General features: G+C 38.1%; 1 protein-coding gene across 12 annotated transcripts in view; it reads left to right on the top strand.

The window, feature by feature from the left end:
* Positions 1-358: 358 nt before the first annotated feature.
* LRRFIP2 (LRR binding FLII interacting protein 2) overlaps positions 359-26,626 on the top strand; it is a 55,829-nt gene continuing 29,561 nt past the window's right edge. For 2 of the 12 annotated variants that reach the window (XM_054161011.1, XM_054161012.1), the window contains exons 1-6: positions 361-533; positions 10,871-10,976; positions 19,032-19,118; positions 20,345-20,395; positions 23,055-23,108; positions 24,938-25,003. In XM_054161011.1, the coding sequence (XP_054016986.1) occupies positions 10,887-10,976; positions 19,032-19,118; positions 20,345-20,395; positions 23,055-23,108; positions 24,938-25,003 (348 nt within the window). In that variant the 5' untranslated portion in view covers positions 361-533; positions 10,871-10,886. Of the gene's footprint in view, positions 534-10,870; positions 10,977-19,031; positions 19,119-20,344; positions 20,396-23,054; positions 23,109-24,937; positions 25,004-25,295; positions 25,338-26,205; positions 26,272-26,626 lie in introns of all 12 variants that reach the window. The other 10 variants (XM_009904754.2, XM_054161017.1, XM_054161020.1 and 7 more) reach the window with 9 other exon arrangements.

Genomic DNA, 26,626 nt, shown 5'->3' with positions numbered 1-26,626 from the left:
CCTGCAGCGGCTACCGGTCGCTTTCCTTTCTTCCCCTCAGCACTGGCCTCTTCTTCCTTCCGCGGGAGCCGACGGGCGGTTTGAAACTGACCGCTGTTTCCTTACCCGGGTTCTCGGTGTGGCTGCAAGCGCCCGGCATTGAAGGGGAGGAGGCAGGAGCGCGGGGCGGGGAAGAGGAGGACGGCCTGGACCAGTGCCGCTCGCCTTTGCCTAAAGCTTCGGTTCCTGCGGCCCCTCACAGGGAAGGAACGGGAGGAGGTGGGAGAAAAGAGTGAAGTGAGGTAGTTACCTTGCTGCGGCCCCTGGACGGTCCGTGCCCAGCGCGTACCCGTACCTAGCGGGCACCCGTACCCTCCCTGGGGCTGCTTTTCCCCCTATTCTTGGACTCTGAGTGGGGAGTGAGGAAAGGAAGGAGCCTGAGGAGATTCCGGGACCCACGAGTCTCCCACACCTGTGAAAGGGAGAAAGGGGAACGTGAAGCAATCCCTGCTCCCTATTAAGGCGTTCCGGTGCTACAGCAGGCTGGCCCGCAGGTAAGGTTCCTTGGGGCCTGGGCAAGAAGAGGGTGAGGACCGGGGAGGCTGGGGGGAGGGTGTCATATACGTACAAACCCGGACGGGGCGGGGAAGCAGGGTGGAAACCCGGTTCTTCGGGTTTGGAGAAGCTGGGAGAGCACGGCGGCTCAGCCGGGGCTCCCTCGTCAGGTAGGCGAACAGAAAGGGAAACGGGAACAGGGGCAGCTTGGGGCGGTGGTGTTTGGCCCCCGCTTTGTGACCGCTGTCAGAGTTGCGGCGGGCGGGCAAGGGCAGGCCGGGACCGCCCGAGCCCTTCCGGCGGCCGCGATCGCTGGCCCCCGGCTCGCAGGCCTGCGGGAGGGGCCGTTCACCCCGCGGGGCTGAGTGGAAACGGTGGGATGAAGCGGAGGTAGAGGAGACAGAGAAAGGCAGATGACCCGAAATCACAGCCATGGGTTTTTCAGTGCCTTTCTGTCGCTCACTTCCTCGAAGCATGTTACCCACGGCTCGCCGTTCCCAGGGCAATAGGGCGTGCCCCCTCGGCAGAGTCGTAGGGTTCAGAGAAGCTTTCTGGTGCTTAGTTCGGGGGTTGTGTTTTATTCCAGAGCACGTTTGTTTATTTATTCTTAGTGTGCCCTCCTGCTGTAATTGCAGAGAGGCTGTTGATGATAAGAGAGATGGGCACATTCATGAGTTTGGAAGGAGCCCAAAACCAGCTCCGGGCTGTGATCTGCTCTCTCTGTTCTGTGATTTCCAGTGTGACTCTCAGCATAGTATTTCGGAAGGCAGTGTTATTTATTTTACTGATAATAAAGACATTTTGTAGATGAAGTGGTACTACGTTGAATGTGTATGATCTGCTCAATGACTCCTTCTGTTTTAGAGAGACAGACATTTTTGGCTTGAGGAAGGTCTAGAATCATTTTATCCCTTTAAAGTGTCAATGTTAGCATCAAACATCTGTGGAGATGTGTGGAGTTCTTTGTTACAGATGTTCTGTAAGATTAAATCTATGCTTGTCTGATGAGTTCTTTAAACATTCATTGTGTCTTGATTGTAAAGTGATGTAATTAAATATATCAGGGCCCAGAAACAGTTATCTTATTAATATATATCTGCTTCCTTGATTAATTGCTTAGTGATGATGTAAGAACAGATGAAAGGTGATCTAGCAGAACAAAACAGTTTGACATGCGTGACGTACTTTTTCCATTGTTTTGAGTTGCTTGGATTTGAAGATGTTTACCTTTAGAGTGTGAAGTCAGGCTTACCTGAATTCCTGCCTTGTGAATAGGAGACAGTTATGTGAAACATCAGCTGTGAGCCTGTTGCCCTCAGCATCAGTACTACTTGTGAACTGGCTCCAAAGGAGCTTTTTTTTTAATTCTTCTTTTTTTCATGACTTTCATTGTCTCTGAAGATGACATAGTACCTTAATGCATGTGAACTTCTACTAAGTGCTGTTTAAATAGAAGTAGATGGGATATGGAGAACATGTTCAGATCTAGACCTTCACGTAATGCACAAACCATCATGTGCATGTACCCAAACCACCTAGATGAGTGTCACATAGTTGAATACCTCTGGTATATGATGCTGGTAGAGGATTAGAAACCAATAATGGATATGAAACAGTGTTCTTATTTGTATTTGTAAGATCCTGATGTGAAGGTGTGTGGTGCTGGTTATGGGTCAGTACAGTTCAGTAGTGTTACAGAAAATGATTAGAGATGTTTTCTGAGAAAGTAGTCAAAATTTATTCTCTTGGATACCTGGAAACTAGGTAACATGTAAGCGTATGTAACTGACAGTTTGTGTTTATGCATTATGTGTCCCTGAAAAATAGTTTCTTTAAATTGTGATGTCTGGTTGTGAAGACAGTAAAGTTAGAGCTGTTCCAAAGGAAGAGATGATGGGGCATTTCCCAAAGGGCCGGGTGGAAATAAGTGTTTATAAGCCAACCAGCCTGCTACCACAGCAGAGGGCTAGTCAGCAGGAGTGATGTCAGCTGATTGAATAAATAGCAGGTGGAGAAAGCTGTGAGAGATGCCCTACTTGCTTCAGTAGCTTTTTCTCGCTGTAATGTAACTGTAGCAGTAGCTGAAAAGGGTGTAGGAGTGTATTAAATTAGTAATGGAAAAATATCTTAAATAGTTGCAGCTTGTTACTCAACGTGGGTTGTTACCATGGGGCTCTCTGTTTGTTTCATTTAAAAAAAAAAAAAAAAAAAAAGAGCCTCAATATAGTAGCAGTGTTCTGATTTGGTTGTTTGTTGTGTTGTGGGGTTTTGTGTTGTGGATTTTTTTCTTTTTTCAATGAGTAGTGAATCATTCTTTCACAAAATGATAGAAAGGATTCTCATTTTGAAAAATCTGACAATGTGAAAACATTGGTTGCTCCATTTTAGTCCAAACATTTATGGAAGACTCCTGTGACCCTGTTTTTTATAATGCATTCCCATCATTTTTCATACTCATTATAGTACTGTCATTTCCTCACATTATTTTAAAATAACATTTTATTTCTTAGTTTGTTCCTGGATCTTCAGCATTTATGGTAGCAGTGATTCTAGAAAAGTTACACTACTATTCTGAAACTTATGTCTGCTTCACTGTGTACCCTGAGAGATCCTGGGGTAAGCAACTATCACAACAGCTGACAATATCCTGTATGTAATGTTTTGTGGAGTAGTGATACCTCCAACTGCATCTGTCAGCAAGTGACTGACACAGAACTCAAACCTTACAAAGTGTCATTGCTTGAAGCTGTCTTGGAATTATGGTAACTTGCAAAGACTGAGGAAAGTCACTAAAATAGATTATTTGGTCTACAGGGTTGTAGGGTACAACAGTGTAGTTACTGTCTTGCATAGCTTTAAGTTTACCAACACTAACCAGGCATGGTTACATTCCATCAAGCAACACTAGCAGACTGGGTGATGGCTTTTTTGATTGTCTTAACTGAATACTTTATGTATAGCTTCATAACACCAACAAACAGAGGGGTTTCACCCCCCTCTAAGGAGGTGTCATTCCATTGCTAAACAACACAATCTTACAAGAAGTTCTATTTCTCAGATTGTAAACTGAAAATATGCTGCATTAAAGGAATTGATTGTGCAGTTGTCAGCTTGTACTGGATTAACTGTCCACTACAAAGTAACTTTTTTTCTCCCTGAGGAAGCTGTCACAAGCTTGTCCACTTGGAGCAGGAACTTTGTGCCAACGGTTTCTGAAGTGGGCCATGATTAGGGAGAAACAGGTTTGGCTTTTAAAATGGAAACACTATTCATGAACTGGAATAACTTTGCCTCCATCCTAGTGGCAAGGACTGTAATCTTTTGACAGACAGTAATTATATGCTTTTTCAGTCTTTGTTTTTTCCCTTTAATGTCAGGCTCTCTTATTCATATTAGGAGCTCTCATTTCAGTTAATCTTTTTCTGAAGGAAAATTCTAAGTGAGTCCTTAGAACTATTGCATTAAACCCCTGTTTATTTTCCTCTCTTGATCCTTGCACTGCTGCTTTTTTTTTGGTCATGGTCACCCTGGGATGATGCAACACCTTTTCTTTCTCAGATGCTTTTGGGCCTATGGACAGACTTACTAATTCCAAAGAATGTACCCTTGTATAAGGATATTCTGGGGAAGACTTGTGTATTAGTCTTGCATAATTTTAACTCAAGAAAAGTTGAATATTTTTATTCCATGTCCATTTATTTCTCCATCTCCTTTAGAGTTTGCTTTGACAAATCCTTGAAGATTGTGATTTCCAAGGTGATTCTTTATGGTCTTTCTTGGATATGAAAGCTCCTGCTGCTGTTCTTTGGTAGTAATACCTTTGGCTCATTGGTAGTTTTGTGTTGGTAGAGCTGCAGTTTCATGAGACAGTTCTTTAAAATTGTTGGGCTGTGTTTCCACTGTTGTGAGCACATAAACTTTTAGAACTTTGCTTTAATTGTGGGTATGGCAGCTGCCTTACCTTCGCTTGTCATCAGTATTCAAGAGCAAGTGTTCTGTTAACTTACAGAGTATACTTAGGTTCTTTAATTTCAGTTCCATTATCATTATATAGCACTCCTGCTTCTTAGATCTTTCTTTGTAGTTAAGTATTTGAAAAACCTTTTGCTTGTTTTAGTTTATTTCCCAAGAATACTTTCTAGTGTATTTAACAGTTGTAGAACTGTCAAAAATCAAAATTACTTATTACTGGTTGTGCCTTGTCATCAGCCTATGGTTGACTTGCTGGAGAGAAATGAGGTTTTTTTCTCCTGCTAGTTAAATTGATATGCCTTTATTTATTAATATGTTTCTAATGTTATTTGTCCAACTAACCTTTATTCAGATTATTTCTTTTAGGTTTTTTTGACCGAGTTCAAGAAATTCCAGCCTTTCTCTGTTAGTGTTCCATTCTTCCACTGGCTTTATTGACTTTTTTGTACTTCTAATTCAAATCAGTGGCTAAATTATTTGAATTCATATCAATTTAAATGTGAAATTGATCACATAGACTATCACTACATTTTCTATAACATCTTTGGGGTTCATTAATAAAAATGCATAGTGCTGCACCTTGTTTTTTAAGAGACAGACAAAATCCAGGTATTTTTATACTCTAGTGTTCTGAAATTGCATTCAGATGATATTTTATAATGAACGAGTTCCCTGTAGCACGTACCTGTTTTATCGTGTCACAGATCTCAGTTTTCAGTAGCAGAAGCAGCCAGCACCATTTCAGTATTCTGTAGAACCTCCTTTATGGTCTGCTCGATTCAGATATTTAAATACAGATATATATAGTATATGAAAGTAGTTAACTTTGGAAATGGACAACTGAAACTGCAAGAAACTGCCCGGATATTACGTACAAAAGGTGCAACTTCTTAGGATTAAAATAATTTGCTGCTTTAAAGACATGAACTACTGTATTTGTGGCTTTGGACTTGAAATGCAGAGGCTGCTAGCTTACATTCCAGTATTAGTTAGGAAGCTGAGTCTGGTTCTAACAGCCTGTGGTTCTAGAGCAGGGCTGCTCTTCTCTGGTGCTTGATCAAATATAAAGAGATTGTTTTATGCAGGTGAATTTTAATTATCCTGTGCTCTTAGTTGCAAGAGAAAAGGAGAGTTTCAGTCAGTTTATTTATAGCCTGTTCACACTGTAGTATCTGAATGCCTTGTATGTGTGTGAAGCCAAATATGCTGGCATAGACCCACACATCAGAGCAGATGGTGCCATTGAAGGTGGTGAGTGTTAAGGTCTTGAACTGTAGCTTATGCTTTATGTCATATTTTTCTCTAGGAAATGAAAAAGAAATAAATAGAATTTTTAGTCAGAAGGTAAGACAGCAAAGACTTGAGGAAGAGATACAATTTATATATGCCTGAAGTGAAAACAAAGGTGAGGAACTTGAGGGATTTCCTCCCAGTTGTTCTGGTTTGTTTGGGGTCTTCAGAAACTTCAGGTTTTTGGAATGAAGAAAGTCATTTCATCAGCCATGCAATATAACATGTAACCCAGTCTACAGTAAGAAATAAACATGTAAGATATGTGACTCAGAAGTTCTGAATTTTAAATGCAGCAGATTATAATGTACTGCCTTTTTATTATCTTCTATAGTTTAGGAAGGCCAGTGTTACAAATTGTTCTTCACGTGGTTGTGTTTTGGAGTTCTCTTCAGTTATTTTCTGTGCAAATTCTAATGTTGCAGATATATTAAATTCTTTACAGCATGCAGCAAAACATTTTTTCCCCATAATTATCAAGTCATGAAAGGAAATATTTCTGCATGTATGTGAACTATTTGGCATATATTTCTGGGAAGTAAGATCATGATACCTTTAATGTCAGACTGGTGACCTCTTAGTGTCAGGGCTTCATCTCTGAACTGTATAACAAGATGTGAAATACTCTGACATATCTCAGCTCACTCCATGGAATGAAAGAAATTGTGACAAGACCCTTGAAGGAATATTAAAGCATTTATTAAAGAAAGCTTATTTTGAAGTTTAGTTTCAAAGCTGGCAGCAATGCTACATATGGAATCATTAAGTCTTTTATTTTGGAAGGAATTACTGGAGGTCACCCACTGCCCAAGGTGTAGTCAATTACAGCAGATTTTTCAAAACCTTGTCCAGTCAAATTTTTAGTATCTTCAGGGCTGGATGTTTCACAATCTCTCTAGGCTGACATTTGACTATGCTCTGTTATTCAACTGCGGGCTGCCCTATTTGCACAATTCTTGTTGGAGATGTGGATGCTCTTAGATTTGTGTGTACTTATGCTGTTCCCTACAATGGCTTAATCCACATGGCAATGAGAGTGCATCTTGCAGGCTGACATTCAGGCACCTAAGGTGTGGATTCTGCTCCTTTGCTGCACCCTCTACTTACCATCTTCTGGTTAGATAGGAGAATCTTGCATCCTTAAGGAAGGATGCTTCACTGTCTGGCCTGGACAGATACCACAAAGCAGTCAGCAGGGTGACTTGTCACAGCATGAAAACTTCCTTGCTGGTAGACTCATACTTTTTGTACTTTAACAGAGCTCCTTTCTTTCTTTTTTTTTTTTTTTTCCTCATTCCCTAGTTACTGTTTAATCTACCTGACAATCCTCTTGCACTTCATCGCCAGTTTTAGGCAAATATCCTTTCAGACAATTTTGTATATATATGATTCACACTCAAAAATTCTTCTTGTCACATTTGTTATTATCCAGACCATTTAGCCAAGGACGGATCTTGCAAGCACCCCACACTGTCTATTGTGTCACAAAGCAACGGCCCTACAGTTTAATTTGTCTGTCTGTCAACTTTCTTACAGTAGCCTAACTCTTTATCAGCCTTTGCTAGTTTTGACTTCAGCTGAGCTTTGGCTTTCCAAGCTCTTCCTTGTAGGCAAAGGTCACACCTCTGTATTACCTTCTCAGTAATCTGTCCCTGCTTCCTTTTTTGGGTGTTTAGACTCACTCAGGAGTTCTGTGCTCATCCTAGGGGAGAAGCAAAGTGTGGCAGAGTGGGTAGGGATGTCACACAGTTGTGCTACAGCAAGACCTAGATGTGCATTAGTATTTATTGGCAGTCTGAACATGGCCACATCAAAAATAGATATAACCTATTACATTCAGTTTTCCAAATCAGCCTGCCAGCTAAGAGAATCTCACTGAATTAAACCAAGGTTGGTTGTCTGTTGGAAGTGGTTTATTTAAGGATGTCCAAAAATGTAGTCCAAATCTAGGGTATCTGCAGTTTTTACCTGAGTGGTAAATATTTAGTAAAGAAATACAACCCTTAGCATACACATGAAAATAATTTAATGTCATATTCAGTGACCTTCTTCAGTAGATAGGTTTGAGTTCTGTTGCTTACATTAACTGATCACATAACTTCTTGAATTTTCTGTTTGGGACCATATGAAAGCATTCTGTTGAGTAGGGGAATATTAGTTTCTGTTGGTGTAATTTCTACTTCAGGTCTTATCTGCTTTTCTTAGTTGGAGTCAGTAATAATTTCAGGGGGGGGAAATGCAGATTTTTGGAGACACTTCATTAGAATGTGGGCAGGAACCTGTATCTCTGAGTTAAAACTTTGTCAGACAGATCTCCAAACTGCTTTCTGCATGTATGTCTTTAAATCTGAGTACAAAACATAAGTTTGCTTGCTTCTTTTTAAGACTAAAATGACAAACTCTTAGTGAATGGATTAACAATGGCAATACTTGTTTCAAGTCTTATTTCAGATTCGCCCTTCACTCTGAGTTTAATCTCTGCTGTCCTGCTTCCAAATCCTGTCCCATTCTCTTATCAGTGAGGCTGGAAGTTTGTATTTCTTCCTGAAAGTGTGCTGCTACTTAACACCAGAATTAAAGCCAAAACAAAAAACAACAACAAAAATGTTATGGGGAGAGTAACAAATAAATTGAACCACAAGCCACGGGCAGATGGTGAAAACACTTTCTGGCAGGTGTGTCCTGTGTGTTTGTCCAAAATGCCTGTGTTTATCCATATGATGCACTGCAAAATGAATGAGTGGCCTGTGGAGGAATGGATGGAATTCACATGGGTACTTATGTCTGCTCTTCCCCATCAGAAGTGTGTGCCTTACTAGACCACAGAGCTGCATCTTCTTTAGCCCCTTCAGATACTGCAATTTTATTCTTCTACTTCTCATCCATAAGAACTGCAAGTTCTCCTTTTGTGGTTTTTACACAAAGGAGTTGTTATACACCTGCAGTATTGAGTGTGTTTAGTTTTGGTCTCAGAATAGCAACTGGATATGAATAAGATTATTGCGTAACTGTTTTATCGGTTCTGTGCAAGAGCTTTTAAGGGGAACATCTAGTTTCAAGTCTGTTATCATTTCTCTCATTGGCAAATACTCTATTTCCTTCATCTAAATATGCAGATAATAGTAAAACAGCTGCAGAATAAAGACTTCCTACTCGTGAAGGAAAGGAGAGGACTAGTGGCATGAATTTATGGAGGGGGAAAGAAGCGTAGAAGCTAAAATAAAAAAAAAAATTGTGATGCTACTCAGTCATATACTAGAATGCATCAAGGAGTGTGTCTGGCAGGTCAAGAGAGGTGATTTTGTCCCTTTAGTCTGTTCTTGTGAGACTCCACCCTAAACACTGCATTCAGTTCTGGTGTCTGCATCATGAGAAGGAGACAGAGCTGTTGGAGTGAATCCATTGGAGGGCCACAAAGGTGACCTAAGGGCTGGAACGCCTCTTCTTTGAGCATAGGCTGAGGGAGCTGTGGTTGTTCAGACTGGACAAGAGAAGACTCTGGGAGGACTTTAGGGCTGCCTTCCAATACCTGAAGGGAGTCTACAGGAAGGCTGGAGAGGGACTTTTCATAAGGGTGTCTAGAAATAGGACAAGAGGAAATGGTTTTAAGCTGAGGAAGAGTAGGTTTAGACTGGATTTTAGGAAGAAGTTCTTCAGTAGGAGGATGGAGGGACTTGGGACTACGTTGCCCAGGGAGGTTGTGGATGCCTTCTCCCTGGGGGTGTTCAAGGCCAGGTTGGAAGAAGCCTTGAGCAGCTGAGTCTAGTTGAGAGATGTCCCTGCCTGTGAAGGGGAGGTTGGAGTAGATGGTCTCTAAGTTCCCTTCCAATCTAAGACATTCTATAATTCTGTTCTATGATGATTCAGTATCTTTCAGTGCTAGAAAGCCCTCCCATGTATTATGTCTTTGGAATTGTTAAAATAAAGTAAAAGCTGTGCTTGCACAAAAATACTCCTGTTTCTGCACACAGTCACCTATGATTAAACTGTGAGGAACTACTGACTGTTTGGTGGTTAGACTTGGTACAGAAGATAGTTCTTGCATCAGTTCAGTTTTAGAAGAATAGCCAATACAAGTTCACTTCTTGACATTTCCTATTTGCATGAAGAATATTTTGTTCTAAATACAGTCTTTTCCCAAGCTGTGTGGGACACTTACCTCATTTGTATCAAAAACTGTGGTACCACCCAATTCTGGTCTGACATGTAGAAGAACCTGGATGTCTAGAAGTAGACTTTCTTTGGGATATTTGAAAAAACTAGTTTATTTTTCTGAGTACTATTTTGCTCTGTGTGGTATGTTTTGGTTTGGTGCTGATTTCTAAATTCTTGCAGTTGATAACAGAGGTTTTCTGGAAGACCAAGAGTGTATTTTATGTATTATTCTGGGCATATGATGCTAATATGTTTCCTTATCTCCCAGATTAAGAATCTTGTTAGGCAAAAGAACGTATGTTTGTTTGTTTAGAGTTGTTTGATTTCCACTATAGTAACATTTCTGCTTTAGTAGATAACTAAACTTTCAGTTGCAGCTGAATGAGAACAGCTGCATTAAAATGTAAATAAGCCACATCTACCTGCTTGAATGCTTTGAAATGTTTGCTGAATGTATCTTTTCTGTTTTGGAGAGAGCTGTGATGACCCTGTAAATTTAATTCTTGAAGCCCTTGTTGCCTATGGATTTTTCTCACATCCATGAACTTAAATGTTTGATTATTTTCAGTAGTTGTGAGAAGTGGTGAGGTCCATAGGTGGTGTCACTGAGCTTGGAGCAGTGGGCAGTTGTCTGTAACTTTGAAGCAGTAGGCAGACTGAAGGGTTCTGTTCAGTAGGAAAATGCTGTATGTGTGCCTAGTGGGATGCGGTGGTGTTCTATAAAGCTGCCAGAATCTTGTGATAAAGTTTTCCCAGAAATACAACGGCTGGATAAATTTGTGCCAATGGCATCTAGCTTCCTTGAGTGTTAATTAGCCAAACAATGTAAAAATCTAGTACATTTTTGGGTGTAGATTATTTGGTTTTAATTCCAGATCTGAAAACTGAGCTTTTTTCCTGTCTGTTTTTGCAAATGCAGAGCCCGAGAATAAAAAATGGGAACTCCTGGATCAGGACGGAAAAGAACTCCGGTGAAAGACAGATTTTCTGCAGAAGATGAAACTCTGAATAACATTGCCAGAGAGGTTTGTTATCTCATTGTCTTAAATTCAGAAATAGGGATAAAAGAAATCTCATTATAGACACAAAATTATTAAAAAATGTAATTAGCCAAAAATATGACAATTGATACAAATTAAGGGTATTTTCAATCAAAACACATTTACTGAAATGTTGCCACAATGATGCATTAATTGTATGATTAGTGTATCTTCACAGGATCACACAGCTATTTCTACTGATAGTTAACATGCTCACCTAAAGATGAATGAGAAATCCAGTTTTCATCTCAAAGAAATAAAATCCACATTTATCCCATTTTAGTGTTCGGTATTCTTCAGATGGTAGGTACAGTTTTAGTGTTGAACAAGTAACACTCATTATTAAAATATATTTGTAATACCTTCTATTTCAAATGTGAAGAGTCACAATTCTGTCAAAATAAGCCTAATGTGTGTGATATACCAGGACTTCCTTAACAGTTGCCACCTGAAAGAGAAGAGAGATGGAGGTAACCAGCTAAAAATACATTTAACAAGAAGCTGATACAAAGGGGAATTTTGTCCAACCGGATATAAGGAGGAGGCAGCTGGAATTTAGTCTTACAGATGTCTATTTGGACTTGAGTTTCTCTGGGAGGAAACGTTGGAACTTGGAAACAAAAGCCGTAGTGCTGTTTGTATACAGAAGCTTTGAGCTGCACTATCTACAAAGCTGCTCACCCCAGTTGACATAAATGAGAGCATAATGCAGATTCTTTTTGGCCTTGTAATGTAAACTGTTGTCTGTATATGTTTGTGTATAATGTATCCGTATATGTAAGACAAAATGGTCGCTGGTAAGTCTGTAAAAATGCAGCTTCTGTAGGCATTTGCAAATGTAGCCATCATAGACTGTAGGCAAAGGAAATATCCTGTTAGGAAAAAAGAAAGTAATTTTCATTTAGTTGGTAACTTTCCAGAAATCTTTGTTCACACCAATCTAATGGAAGTTCTCACCCTTCCCGACGTTCTTTCTGGGGCTCTGAGTCATGTACAGTCTCACTCAGCAAGGAGTTTTCCTCATTTTGAGGAAAATAGTTAACAAAGAAGAAGGAACCTGGCTTTAAATTTCTTTTGAGTATTCACTGCCTGGTTCTAGTACAGTAACATGAACACACAACTTAGCCTAGGGAAAAAAGGTCTTGATAACAGGATGTAATAAGTATTGTCTTTAAATTACTGTGGAGCTTTGTTCCCTGACATTGCTATCTCCCCTCCCATCACCAATTAAAATTTAAACATTAGCATAAATCAAACAAAAACGAAGAGATTTTTTTTTCCCCTTAATGCTAAATTAAACATTATATAAGATCTTACAACTAGAGGTGTTATCTGAGATAAGTGAGTGGAATGTGTTCCAGGGGTTACTATATATTATATCTTCTTCCTTCTGTCAAAAATGAATTAGAAAATCAGCCAGCTTGTGGAAAAGCTTGTAAAACTTACTCAGTCTTCTGACATTAATCTAAATCTGCTGATGATAACTGCATTTTTTATGATGAGCAGTGTATCATTTAAGGGTTAGGCGTTTCATGGTATCTTTAACTGGTTTATGTCTATTAATAATTTTTAAAACCTATTTGAATTGCTCTAAACGGTCTTTCTATTTTTCTTACTCAAATTACTTTTTCTCTTTCTAATATTCTGGCATTTCTCTGCATTTCAAAAGTCAGTTTTCATGGCTTGTTAGGGAGAACATATTCAATGTATTTCAGGATAAAATGGTTTACCTTTACATACATGTTTTTGAGGCTGTGCATAACACCATTTCTTCTTTTGTGTTGCCATATCCACATTTTATTGTAAGAGTCTTAATTTAAAGTTGTTACAAAATTTCAAAATAGTGTGAAGAGTTTTGTCATTGTGAATATTATCACAATGTGTAATGCTGTCAGGTTGTTAATCCTTTGGTCTGTGTAGGAGAAGCTGGCCCTCAGATCCCATGTCAGCAGCTGTTGTCATTGAATTGGTAGCTGTAACTCAGTATTAGCCAACTTATTATAAAGAAAAGTTACTTTAAAGGAGCAGAATGTTTTTCTTCAGATAGAACTACAGAGGCCAGTTTACAAAATTATGTCTTTGAATAGCATCTGTTTTTGTTGTGCTGTATGTATGCTTTATCTGACACAGGGGAAACATTTTCAATTACCTTGCTGACATGGGGCATGCCAGTTCTCAGTGCACAGATATAGGGTAGAGGCCCTTTGCTGTTCTGAGGCTGTTCTCAGCAACACAGCTTATCTTTTTATTGTCGAAGTGTGTTTTGTTCCTCAACTTCCTCTTCTGAAATTACCTTTTTACCAGATGTTACTTACATGGGTTGAATTGAGTCCCATAATCCAGAAATCAGATGTCTTGAAGAAAGCTTTACTAAAAGGTGTTCAAAGGGTCAAGAGATGATAAACAGAATATACTGAAACAAAAACCTGGCACTCAAGATGATCTGCAAGGAAGAGCTGCATAGAAGTACTCTGAGATTCAGAGCAGTCACAAAATGGCACTAGGAATTATCTGTTTGTAATATTAGCAAAGACTTCTAGCGCAGTGTATGAAATTTCAGGGTTGTTTTCCCCAAATTCACGTTTCAGCCAGCACCAGAACAGGAGGACACAGTCTCAAGCTGCACCAGGGGAGGTTTAGGCTGCATGTTAGGAAGAAGTTCTTCACAGAAAGAGTGATTGCCCATTGGAATGTGGTGCCCAGGGAGGTGGTGGAATCACCATCACTGGAGGTATTTAAGAGACTGGATGAGGCACTTGGTGCCATGGTTTAGTTGATTAGATGGTGTTGGGTGATAGGTTGGACTTGATCTTAAAGGTCTTTTCCAACCTGGTTTATTCTATTCTGTTTAGGAAGCACTAATCTCTGTAATTTGAGAAAATTGAGAGGACATCTCAAAATGTCCTTCCTTCTGGTACCAACAGACATCTGCTTTCTAGGAAATTTTGTATAAAGAATTCTTTGGACACTGATCCAATAAATTTCTGTATAGTAATTTTTCTGCACTGGTTAAATGTGTGTTATATTATATGACAATATTTAATAGAAGACAGGGCCACTATAGGATCTGTGGGACCTGGTCAAATTACTTTCTCCCTGTGAAACTTCTTTTTCTCCATCTTTCCTCTGCTTCAGAAAACTTTTTCCTTTGCTGGTTGTGTCTCCTCCTCTTCTCCTCTTGTAGCTTGAGCACTATTACATAGGGAGTTCGTTCCTGTCTTTTCCTTGATGCGGGAATGTATGTAATTGCACCCACATACATTCAAGTGAAGTACTGGCAAGGCAAGGGTCTGCTGATTATAGCAAGGTTAATTTGAGGTCAGCTAATCTGTTAAAATTTACAAATGCCTGTTTCCTGGAAATATAAATAGTTTCCTTATAACCACCTTCAGGTACCTTCTCTAGTTGTCACAGATTGTCAATCTATGAAAGCTAACAGTTTCACAAAGAATATAAGCCAGCTGTTGTGGAAGACAGTTTCTTCTGTCTTGTGGGAAGTTCTACATTTCCAAATACAGATAGGGATTGTCTAGTGAGAGATTGAGCTCTTGTGAAGAGTTCTTATGCAGTAATATATTTTTTTTGTTTAAAACAAACCAAAAAAACTAGATTGAAGTTCACATTTTTCAGGTTATGTTCACAATCTCAGCTGCATCCAGTGTATACAATCTCAAGATCTGTTTTCCATGTGGTTTTGTTGTGAAGATTCTCTGATTATAAAGTTGTTTTGTGGACAGAGTATCTTCAGCTGACAGCTGTATTGCAGCTTCACTTGTCTCTAATTCATGTTAATTGTAAATATTCAGCAGTAACCCATCATCACCAAATCTCCCTTGAAACTTCTTTCTCCAAGGCTAGCTTTAAAAACAAGGGCAGAGGTTTCAGTCACCTCTGTGTTCTTACTTTGATTACAGTTCAAGCTCAGATGCAATGTACATCATGCCAGAGAGTGAAAAGAATCTGACTCCTTGTCATCTCACCAGCCTCAACCTGATAAGGAGCAGTTTGAAGGGACAATCAGTGCTTACCTTTTCGTATCCTTTTTTTCCATGTTTGCGTCAGCACCCTTTCATTCCTTAGGGATGAATAAGTTTACATGACAAAGAGCTAGAGCTTGTGGACAACAATTGCATCACTGTTCACTTGATTTCCTCCTTGAAGCATCTTATCTGTATTTTTCCAGGAACTGTTCTCATGATTCTGTTTTCATTGTATAGTCAGAGTCTGGAAACTACTACAAACACCTCTTGAGAGGTGTCCTCTCATGGGAGAGAGTAAAGATGCATTTGAATTTAAAATTTGCTCTGTGATTTGCTCAGTTTTTGGGTAGAGTGCAGTTGTGCACTTTTACTTTGGTAAAAAGCCATGCTACTTAATTGGCAGGGTAGAAAAAGTCAAGAGTTCAGTATTTTAAAGTGTTTGAAGGCTGTATCAATAATTTAAAAACAGTTAACATAGTCATATTGAATCTATTCAAAGTTCACTATGTATTTCTCTCTGCAAACAACCTCAGCTTTTCATAGGAAAACAAGTAAATAACCCTCCAGAGAAGCTTAGGCTCACACAGAGATGCTAGATGATTTTTGAGTGTTGTATTAAGAAATAATTTACATTTTTAATAGACCATTTCAGTTTTAATTCAAAATTTTGTTTACTGATGTTTTGAAGAGTGGTTAAATATATTTTGTAGGCAAGTATTGCCTACAAAATATAATTTTTTAATCTACATATGGATTTGTATAATAAAGGGAAAAAGAATGAGACATCAGAAATAAAGAATCCTAAACTGCTAAGTCATGTACACCTTAAGATTTTGTTGTTTGAGGTCTTTGATTTGTACACAGCTGGAGAGAGTAGGCACATCAGAAGTGGAAGGAAGGTATTTCTGAGGAGGCATTAGAAGCATGTTTGGCACATGGGTGATGGTGTTGCCTTGAGCTCAGGAGGGAAAAAGGGGATAAGAAGGGTAAAAAGTGTGGAAGTGAGAATAGAGAAGGAATGAGCAACAGAAGAAATAATGTGTGTTCGCATTTAGCAGTGTGTAGTGGTGCATTAAGAAATACAGTGAATGTTTTTAGAATACTCATCCTGATGCTTTGCTTCAGCTGGCAGAACATTGTGGTGTTCTGTCCAATAGCTTGTGGCAGAAACGTGCCAGGTTACCTCTACAGGGACAGCCATGCCCTCACCAGTGATGTCTGGTGCAAGAAGAAAAACCACCTTTCCCTGGGCCTTCTGCATGGGAAACTGTGGGACTGTGAACACTGCTCTTTACTTGATGCAGGGAGGAATGTGTTAGATGTGTTGTAGCCCATGATGAGAAAATAATTATAATTTTGCACTGGAAAGCAATTATATTTTTTAAGAAGTGAAGAACAGATTTTAGTATAACCTATATCATTACACTTTTTGTCCTGAATCTGAGCTAATTAGTGAATCACTTTCTCTGTAGTACAAAAATTTAAAATCAAAGTATTACACAGGCAATCACATCATAGGAATACCTAGTGGCTCCTATTTGCCCTCCAGAATATATAATCTAGTAATTTCTTTCTATTCTGGCCACTACTGTAAGTGTACTGGTATGAATGACTCTGACAGGTTTGGACACCTCATCTGTTGTTTCCAGAAGAAAATTCAGCTGTGGCATTTCCTATTAGCAGTTGGGAGTCCCCTTCAGGCACTTCTTGAATTGTCAGATTTTGCTAGATCGTGGACAGTCCACAGTGTAATTTTTACTTCAGAAAGAAATAGAAATTTGGTGTGTTACATTACTTTTTAAGAAGCTGTACTTAAATTAGATGCTATTGTAATACATTTTTGTCATGAATAGTGCATTTTATTTGTGTCTGGTCTAAAGACTGTATAGACAAAAATGTCAAATGAAACAAATCAAGGCATTCATGGCCTGCCTGTAGTTTTCACTGGAATTTGGTTAATGCAAGCTGTAGGAAGCAACCTGTACTGACTCCTAAGCTCTTGTGACCAAGGGATAGTGATGTATTTGAAGTGATCTTCAATTCACATACTGATTGAATTAGAGAAGCATAAGACCATGACTACTTGTCATTTTACTTAATAAAAAAAAAAAAAAAAAGAGAGATTTTATTTCTGTGTGGCTTCTATTGTCCAAACAGTTTCGTATTTTCAACTCAATTCTCTATCCAAAGCTATTGTGGCACTTAGCAGATATTTAAAGACTTTATTTCAGCATATCTTGAAGAATTTAATTTGTGAAGAGCTTGATTAATTACTAATTAGCAACTAGATGAATGTAATAATAAACAATTTTTTGCTAATATTTTTCTTCGGTGTCAGCCATTCATTTTATGACGTGTGCAGAAATCTTCTGTGTTTTGTCAATTGGAAGAAGGTCCTCTGGCTGTAGGACTGGAAAGAATGGTGAAATGTGACTTGATTTTTAGTGTGAATCAGTAAACAGATGAACTTTCTGTCTGTAACAATAAAGCCTTGCCAGAATCTAAGGCTGAAGAGTTTGAGTCTTCCCTTTCTGTGTGCAAGTTTACATGCCACAGAGCAATAATTACAGGCAATTACAGAGTAGGGCTGCACAAGTGAGAAACTACTTCCTGTTGCATGGGAATTCCCTAGTTTTCCTGTGTGCTGTCATCAGATGGAAGAGTAGCTGAAAAAAGATTGCATTGTGACAGTCTGGAGTGCTGACACAGACTGGGAATCACTTCATTTGAGTATGCAAAATCTAGAAAAACAGTCTTAATAAGAGAGACAAACTATTTTAAATAACAAAACTAAAATGCACTTGCCTTTGTCATCATTTGATAGGTATTTTTGTACCTGTAGTTTATACATAATATTATGTTAAACTCTGAGTCAAATCCCACTTCCTTTTTTCCTGAAGCACAGTTAAAGATAGTTGTTTGAAATTGTCATGAGTTTTATAGGCTTCTAATATTTTTAGATAAACCTATGCTGTGATAGTGGCAACAGCAGAAAAACTTAATAGAAAACTTTCAACTCATAATTCAAATATGAAAATGGAGCTGGTGTTTTCCTGAACTATTTGCTCTATGCCAAAAATTGTCTCATATAATTAACCAATTAAATTTCAGGTAGCACTTGGGACTTGAAAGATTATGTGTTTCTTTTTCAGCAGAGGCTGACTAGGAAGTGGAGACAATACATAATTGTACCTGCCAGGTTTGGCAAGTAGTGCTGATGTAGCAGCTTTGTGCCACTGAAAAGGGGGAGGTCTCACTCCTGTTTGCCCTGCCTGTCTCTCTTGCTGGGTCTTGTGTTCACAAGATCCTTGTGCAAGCCAATTCATTTCACTAGTGCAGCAGAAAACTCAGAAAACTGCTTTTTGTTGTTGCTAACTTGCTGCTATGGTAGTGAAATTGGTTTACATCAGATTGTGAGTGCTGGAGCTGTGTCCAAGGGAAGTGTTGGGAGTACAAGGGCTTGAATGGAAAAGCAGGAAAGTTCCTTTTTTGTGATGGTGATTGTTTAAATTGGTTCTTGAGTAGCTGTAACCGTAAATTATTTTCTTAGCTTTTATCCAAGAATGGATTTGATTTTGATTGTTGTTGAAAGTAATTCAATCTTTAAATGATGTATGCTTTTTGAAATAATTCCAATTGATGGCAGAGCCTCTAGATGTGACATGAACAGTACTGGATTAATATCTTTGGTTTCATTCTTTTTTTTGTTTTAATCTTTTTCTATGGCCAAAGATTCATCAGCTGCCTGCATACATGCCTGTCTGAATATCATGCATAAGCAAAGTTCTGTTAAAGCTCTGAAGACATAAATTTTTAGATTCAGTGACAGTAGTGTTTCTGAACTCAGTTCTTTTATTAACACGTGTAATTATTTTGATTAACAATGAGATCTGTAAAGAAATAGGTATCCATTCTGAAATTTTATACTGAGAACTCAGATTTCTTTACTACTTACATTCTGTAGTGATTAAATCTTACTGTGTTTTTGTGAAGAGATTGAAGGATCAAACCACTATACAAAAAATATATTTAACTTTCAGTATTTTCCTTTTGCTTGTAGGCAGAAGCCAGGCTTGCAGCCAAGCGGGCAGCTCGAGCAGAAGCAAGAGATATCCGTATGAAAGAGTTGGAGCGACAGCAAAAAGAGGTAATGTAAATGATCTGGAGTTACTGCAATCCTTTTCTGAAATTCTTAACATGTTTTATTTCTGGACTTGCATCAGAAATTGTCTTTCAGTGTAATTCAGCTGTGTTGCAAGTATTTTCAGCATGAGGCAACTGTTAGCTTCTCTCTTCTGTTTCCCCTTAGGTTATATAACAAAAGGGTTATCTTGCTTTGCATTTATCTGTGGATAGCACCTCACAAAACACTCATCTGAATGTTCATTTTGAACTTTGTTAATGGTTATGCTCTTACTGTGGGAAAAATTCGACCGTACTGATCAAGCTGTTAGAACTCTTGCATTCAAATGAAAAATAAAACATTTTAATGATTTTTAAATTCTAGCTTTACAGGTAAAATCAGACTCTTGGGTCCTTTACCTTTACCAAATGCAGTAAATTCAATGTTAGCAGTCAGACTTGGATTAAGATTGATCTAAACATTTATATTTTGATATTTTAAAGGGCTGAGGCTTTCTTATTACTGTTTCACTTTATTTTAAAAGTAAACATAACATCCAGAACTCAGAGTAGAATTGTTTTCAATTTAAATAAATAACATAATAAGCATGACTCAAAATGTGCCCTGGATTATACATGGGATGAACAACTGTGAAAGAATATAGAGATTTTATTTTTTTCTATTTTTAATGTATTTATGATATATTTAGTAACTGGATAATATGGATATGTGAGTTTGTATATGCAATTCCACTTTCTTCCCATGTGGATTATGCTGAAAGTATTAACAAGAAATAATTATTGTCAGAATCTCTATTTTATAAACAAATAAACATACAACTGTATGTTACTATACACAATTCTCCTAGAAAATGGATTTTCAGCTGTCTGGTTATTTCATGGTTATTGAATTTAATGCAGGTTTTGACATAGCATGCAAAAGATTGAGAATTTGTATCTGTCATGACTACCTTCAAATCCATGTAAATGCTGAAATGGGGGGGTGGTGTTGCTGCAGTAATAACATGCAATTTGCAAAATCTGTTTTTACCTCAATTTTATACATTTCTGATTATTTCATATGCCCAGTTTCATAACTGCTGTGGGTAGCTGATATTATCCTGAAGATTACGTGGCTATTAACTCAGATTTTTCCAATTTTTCTTTATAGTTTTCTATAGGAATCCAGTCTTATGTGGTGACTAATCTTATTGTAAATGGTTTGTTTGTTTTTGTTTTTACATTCTGTAGTTATCTCAGCATTCATATGATAGAAAATGGGCTCATATCCAGAAATGGATGGTAGGCTAAAACCACCTGTTGTGCATGTTCTTGCCACTCAGAACTAACTTAGGATTTGGAAGAAGTAATTTACTAATGGTTTGCTGTGTGCCATCTCAAAGTGTTTTGTTCCTGAAAACAATTATGTATAAACTATACATGGCTGTAGATATGCAGAGTAATTCATGGTTGGTCTCTTGCTGCCATAAAATTAGATGCTTTTCTTAGAAATATTTTTTGTTTACACTATGTGGTGGCTTAAAGGCATTAATTATTTAAGATGAAGCTCCATTAATTTCAGTCTAGATCAACATCTTTTCAATATTTAATGTTTTTATTTCAGTACTTTTCCAAGGTTTGTGTTGTTTACTTTTTCTTTCCAAACTAGCACTTAACTTGTTTCCTCTGTGAGTGATGTGACAAAAAACCTCCAAACTCAAAAACATAACCACTGCCCCATGCATCATTTCTGTCCTTTACCCTTCATTTTCAATGATAAAATATTTGACTGCTACTTTATTTAGGTGAAATCCACTAAGCAGGAAGGGGTAGAGGTACTTGAGTTCCAATTTGAGGAAGCCGCTGTTCAATTTATATTTAGTGCAATGTTTCCATAGGGTTCCTGTCACAAGCTTCATGTGCCTCCTAAAAAGCCACAGGGCAGGTGTGAGTTTCTTTTTGTTTTTAGGGAAGTGTGAATGAATGAAGAAGATTTAAGTAATACGTGCTGCTGAGATAAACCATGATTTACCCCATGACAGATAATGGACACTTCTGCTGAGAAATCCTGGGATTTATGTTAGCAGAAGATTTTCAGATTTCATAGTTTCTGCACAGATGACATTTCTGTCTGTTTCTTTATCAAGAACACCATATGTTTCTATTATCTCTTGGTGGAATGCACATTTGAATGCCCTTTTTTTTTAATGGAGAGGCAGATATTCCAACCTGTGGAATACAGATTGTGTTTGAGCAATCTTCACTTCAAATGGAAATTGCTTTTTTGCACTCACAACAGGACCATCTGCTGCATGATGTTTGTGAGCAGATGTGCATTCCTTTCCTGAACCGGGACACCTAATCTTTGATAAAATGTATATTTTAAACTTACATTCTTAGAAATTAAGAGTGATAACTATTGGTAGCTGCAATCTGTTTGCAGTATGTACTGTAGTACTTGATCCTTTGCCCTGAATACCCTAGCTGCCTGGGTTTGGACTGTATGTCAGGGAAAGACTTGTTACACTCTTCTGTAGGTCATTTACTTTGGGTATCAGAAACTGAAGTTTTGCAATGTAGGAGCATATTGTTATCTGGGCTGTTACACTGGCAGGTAAGAGGAATCATATATAAATACCTAAATAATCAACAAGTCACAAGTCCTTTTAGACCACAGACACAAAATCTATTTAAAATTGGCAGTGACCTGACTGTAAGATACTGAAAAGTTACATGGGCATAAATATTCAGTTTAAATCTCAAAGTGGGCACTGTAGAGAGAGAAACTGTAAAATGTCATTAATTGAACCTCTTTTATTCTCTTTGGGAAATTACTCTCTTGCAGAGTATTAATTAGGCCTCTTTAAGTCACAGAATAACATTAAACTAGTTAATGTATCCAGTGATAATGCAGAAAATAACTGTGACCACAAGCAGTATCAAAGCCAGCTTTATCTTTTACATATCCTCTACCATCTGGAGGCAGAGCTTTTAACGCTAAAGATAACTGGCTTGCAATCTTTAGAATAGTTTGATATTAAAAACTGTAGGAAGTGAGTCACTTAAGGAAGGAATCCTAGTTTTAGAGCCCTTTTGTACCTTTCAAATGGGGTAGTTAAAAATTAAAGTTATTCTTAACATTCTTACCTATCGTAATTTAAAATTTGAGATGCTCATGGCATGTGAAACATTTTAATGCTTAATTTTAAATTGGTTGTATTTTTGCCCTGCTATTCCTCACGTGTTCCTTTGTGCAAGCCAAAATGAACATTCTCTGATCTTTCAACAGAACAAAAGATATGAAGGTGCCTTAGCTAGTTGTCCTCCCCCAAATTTTATAAGTTGGGTTTAATAACAATAATAATGTGCTCCACACTGTCATTGTGGAGCAGAACTACCTACAGAACTTAAAACTGATCGATTTGTTTAAGGACCTTTGTTCCTCTAATAGAGGAGAAAACATGAAATATGTATGAAGAAACTGAGAATAATCCTCTCCACCTCAGCTAAAATATCTTTGTAAAATCACAGAACATTAGGGGTTGGAAGGAACCTTGAAAGATTATCTAGTCCAACTCCCCTGACTGTAGTAATTATATAGCAGATTTCTTACCAATGTAATTTTGGAGTTTTTACTTATATTATTTCTGCTTCACTTTTTTTTATTTTAAAATAAAATCTCACACTTTTTTTCTGCAAATAAAGATTGATTACTGAACATTAATTATATTAATCCTCCTGTTTGCATCTCCTGATGTAGTAGGTTGGCATATTTAACCCAAATCAGATTAAATCAGTTTTTTCTGACTTGAAGGAGTTCACTTACCATGATGATTTATTCAAAATAATACATAGCATTAAAAGTGCTTACAGCATGTTGCTCACCTTTGCTTGCTTTTACTTTGTCTTTTTTTTTTTCCCCTCCCTTCTGTGAAATAACTCTGCATTTCTTCTTTCTCAGGAAGATTCAGAGAGGGCCAGGTATTCTCACCGGTCCAGTCGACATTCATATTTGGTTTGTGTTCAAACTGTATAATTTTTCTTCTCCACCATGGCATTTAAAACAACTGCTACAAAGTTTGGGGGTTTTGGTTTAATTTTCTTAGGGAGGGGAGGATGTTTTAAGTCATTCAAGTATTTGCAGTTTTGAAGTCAGTATTTTAAGTCACATATAATGTTGAAATTCATGTCTGTCAATGTTAACGATGTTGGTTGTGTATTTCTATCTTGGCATTTAAATAGAATAGAGTGTTTGCTGTAAACACCTCCTGCCTTCCTTCTTTTTTTCCTTTTTTCTGCATAATTTATTTATAGTATATGGTGCTGAAGGGTAGTTTCATTGAGGGTTTGTAAGTATTTTCCTAGTTTCAGTAGACCTACCTGGAAATCAACTTGTCATTGATCTGTCTATAGAGACCAGGAGAGGGATGAGCTACTGAAATAAAAGAGTTGGGTTTGCTTATTTTGGAAGGTGGCATAAGTAGTGTATGACTTAGTGATTGTCACTTACTAAGAGGTTTCAGTAAATGTCATCTTTGATTAACTGAATTTGTGCAATGTCTTGCAAATCAGAGAATGGTTTGGGTTGAAAGGGACCTCCAGAGGTCATCTAGTCCACTCCCCACCCTGCAGTGAGCAGGGACATCCTTCACTAGATTGGGTTGCTCAGAACCTTGTTGAGTCTGACCTTGAATATCTCCAAGGATGATGGAGATACCTCCCTTGGCAACTTGTTCCGGTATTCCACCACCTTCATGGTAAAGAACTTCCTCCTAATCTGACACCTAAATTTACTCTTCTCTGGTTTGAAGGCATTGCCCTTGTCATATCACTTCAGGCCTTTGTAAAGAGTCCCTCTGTAGCCTCCTTGTAGGCCCCCTTCAGGTACTGGAAAGCTGCTATTAGGCCTTCCTGGAGCCTTCTCTTCTCCAGTCTGAGCAACTCCAGATCACAGTATCACAGTAACCAAGGTTGGAAGAGACCCCAAGGATCATCAAGTCCAACCTGTTCCAACAGACCTCACAACTAGGTCATGGCACCAAGTGCCACGTCCAATCTCCCCTTGAACACCTCCAGGGACGGCAGATCCCTCAGCCTGTTCTTGTAGAAAAGGTATTCCAGACCCTGATCATTTTTGTGGCCCTCTTCTGGACCCACTCTATCAGGCCCACATCCTTGTGTTGAGGGCTCCAGGGCTGGATGCAGAACTCCAACTGAAGTGTCACCAGGGCAAAGTGTCAGGATCGCCTCACTTGATCTGCTGGCCATGCTTCTTTTGAGGCAGCCCAGGATGCCCTTGGCCTTCTGGGCTGCAAGTGCACACTGCTGGCTCACGAGCTGCTCATCCACCAGCACCCCCGAGTCCTTTTCTGCAGGGCTGCTCTCCATTTCATCATCCCCCAGCCTGTATATCCTGATACCTAGGATTGCCACAACCTTATTGTTAAGCGTTTCTGCAGTTTATCACAGATATTTTTACCAGATAAGTTGTTTAAATCAAGTACTGTTGACTACTCTGCAAACAGTTACTGGTTTACAGAAAAAGCATTTAAAATAATGCTGTGTGGCAACCTTTCTAAAGTTGTGAGTTGGTACAGGTTTGCTTAGATCTGCCCTTGCCTAACGTGCAAAATAGGTGAAGATGGAGTTCAAGTAATTTACCCTTAAGTAAAGTAAATAGGACTTGAACTTGGCAGATAACTGAGCTCATTGTGGGGAGGCTTACCTGGAATTTCTTTGAGTGCTGTAGTTATTTTGTGCCTTTCAGTGAAGAGTAACAGTTACTATTTTTAATACTATTCTATTTTCTATGTGTTGATGTATTTGTACAACTTCATTCTTAAGAGTTCTTTGGATGTCAGTGGGTCTCACAGGAGCAGAGCAAGTACCTCCAGAAGGAGAGATCTTGTGGTGTGTAGCCTGGAATGAGCATGCTTCAATGTGTGTGTTCACTTTGTAGTGTATTCTGTGTCTACTTACTAAAGTACTGGTTTGGTGAAATCATGATATCAGTTGGGTGTTCCATCCTCAGAATGTCCTTTAGATTGGATGAAAAACATTCCTTCATATACAGGTTTTCATCATTAGTTGAGTACGTTTTCATGTCTTTCCTTTTTAAGTATTTTCAGTTGTTCTTTGGGCAAAAAAGTAATTTTGATCTCCACTTTCTTTCTTTAACTTTGTTAATTTTCTTTTACTTCAGCATGACAGTGCTAAGCATAGATTTTCAAGATACTTGGTCCCTGTATGTTAACACTTTGAATGTCTTTGAGTGAAGAATGCTTTTTTTACTTTGTTTTGAAGGTGTAGTGACACTAACTAGCTACTCTGAATTGCTGATTTTAGAAAGTATATCAATTTGTACTCTCACACTTCCAGACCTAGAATAGCAGTATGATTCTAGCACTTTCTGCAGAATGCATGTCTATGCTTTTTCTTGGAGAAAATCTAATAAAGTCACATATTGCAGACAGCTTCCTTACAGTAAAGTGCTTCTTAGTATTTGTCATTTCTAAACAGTGAAGTGACGCACACAGATTACATTTGGAGAACATGCTACTTTTAAAAGTTGTATATGTGTTTATATTTGTATATAGAAACTTTGGATTGTATAATTCTGTTTAAAAAAACCCCAATGATGCTTGTTATGAGGTGATAGTGCACTGCATTAGATTGGTATTATGCCAAGTAAGATTTGTGTGTCTCCTTAAGCAAAGAGAAGCACCAAGTACCACTGAAGGGAATATGTAAGCAGCTTAAAAAGCTGAATTTGTTTTAACAGCAGTGTTATCTGCATTAGCTACAGATAGGCAAACACAATTTAGTGTTTGAAGTAGTCTGTAATGTTAAGTTTTTTTAGTTTTTATTGGTCTTAAATATTTTTTTTGTGAAATGAGAACACTGGCTTAAGTCAAGTCTGTGTAAACCAGAGAAAAGGTTGGTTGTGGTTTCACTTCTTCACACATCAGTAGAAGTATGGCCTATTATTCAAATCATGTAGTTATGATTTTCAGTGGCATTTCCATTGTAGGTGATAAAAATCTTCAGTTATATATATTAAGGTTGAAGATACTGTTACATAGTGGTATTAATTCTCAAAATTTTATTCTTAGAGTCATGCTTACAGTGAATCTCACAGTTCAAAGAAGAAAGCTGCTTATTTCCATAAAGATTTGTTGGTTAGTTTTCTACTATAATATTTATTATTAATACACTGACTGTCTATAAAGTTCCATACAGATGCCATTATGGATAAATTTTATTAACTTACTGACATATGAATGCATGTTTTCAGGGTGGGGGGGGAAGCCTCTAGTATTGACCAAACTGACCTGGAGTGTTTGAAACTGTGCTTATGGCACTGGAATCAAATTAATGGAATCAGCTGAATCATATTCTGGTAAAGGCTCTTGGAAGTATTTAAAAGTGCACTTCTGTGGAAGGCTTATTTCAGTCAGGATGGGCCTACATGTTCTGTTATTCACAATTCATCCCCTATTGGTTAGAGATATTTTAGATATGGGCGGAAACCAT

Source organism: Dryobates pubescens, chromosome 4 (genome assembly GCF_014839835.1).
Source record: "Dryobates pubescens isolate bDryPub1 chromosome 4, bDryPub1.pri, whole genome shotgun sequence".
Taxonomy (NCBI): Eukaryota; Metazoa; Chordata; class Aves; order Piciformes; family Picidae; genus Dryobates; species Dryobates pubescens.
The sequence above is the reverse complement of the archived record's forward strand: the minus strand, read 5'-3'. Positions and strand labels throughout refer to the sequence as shown.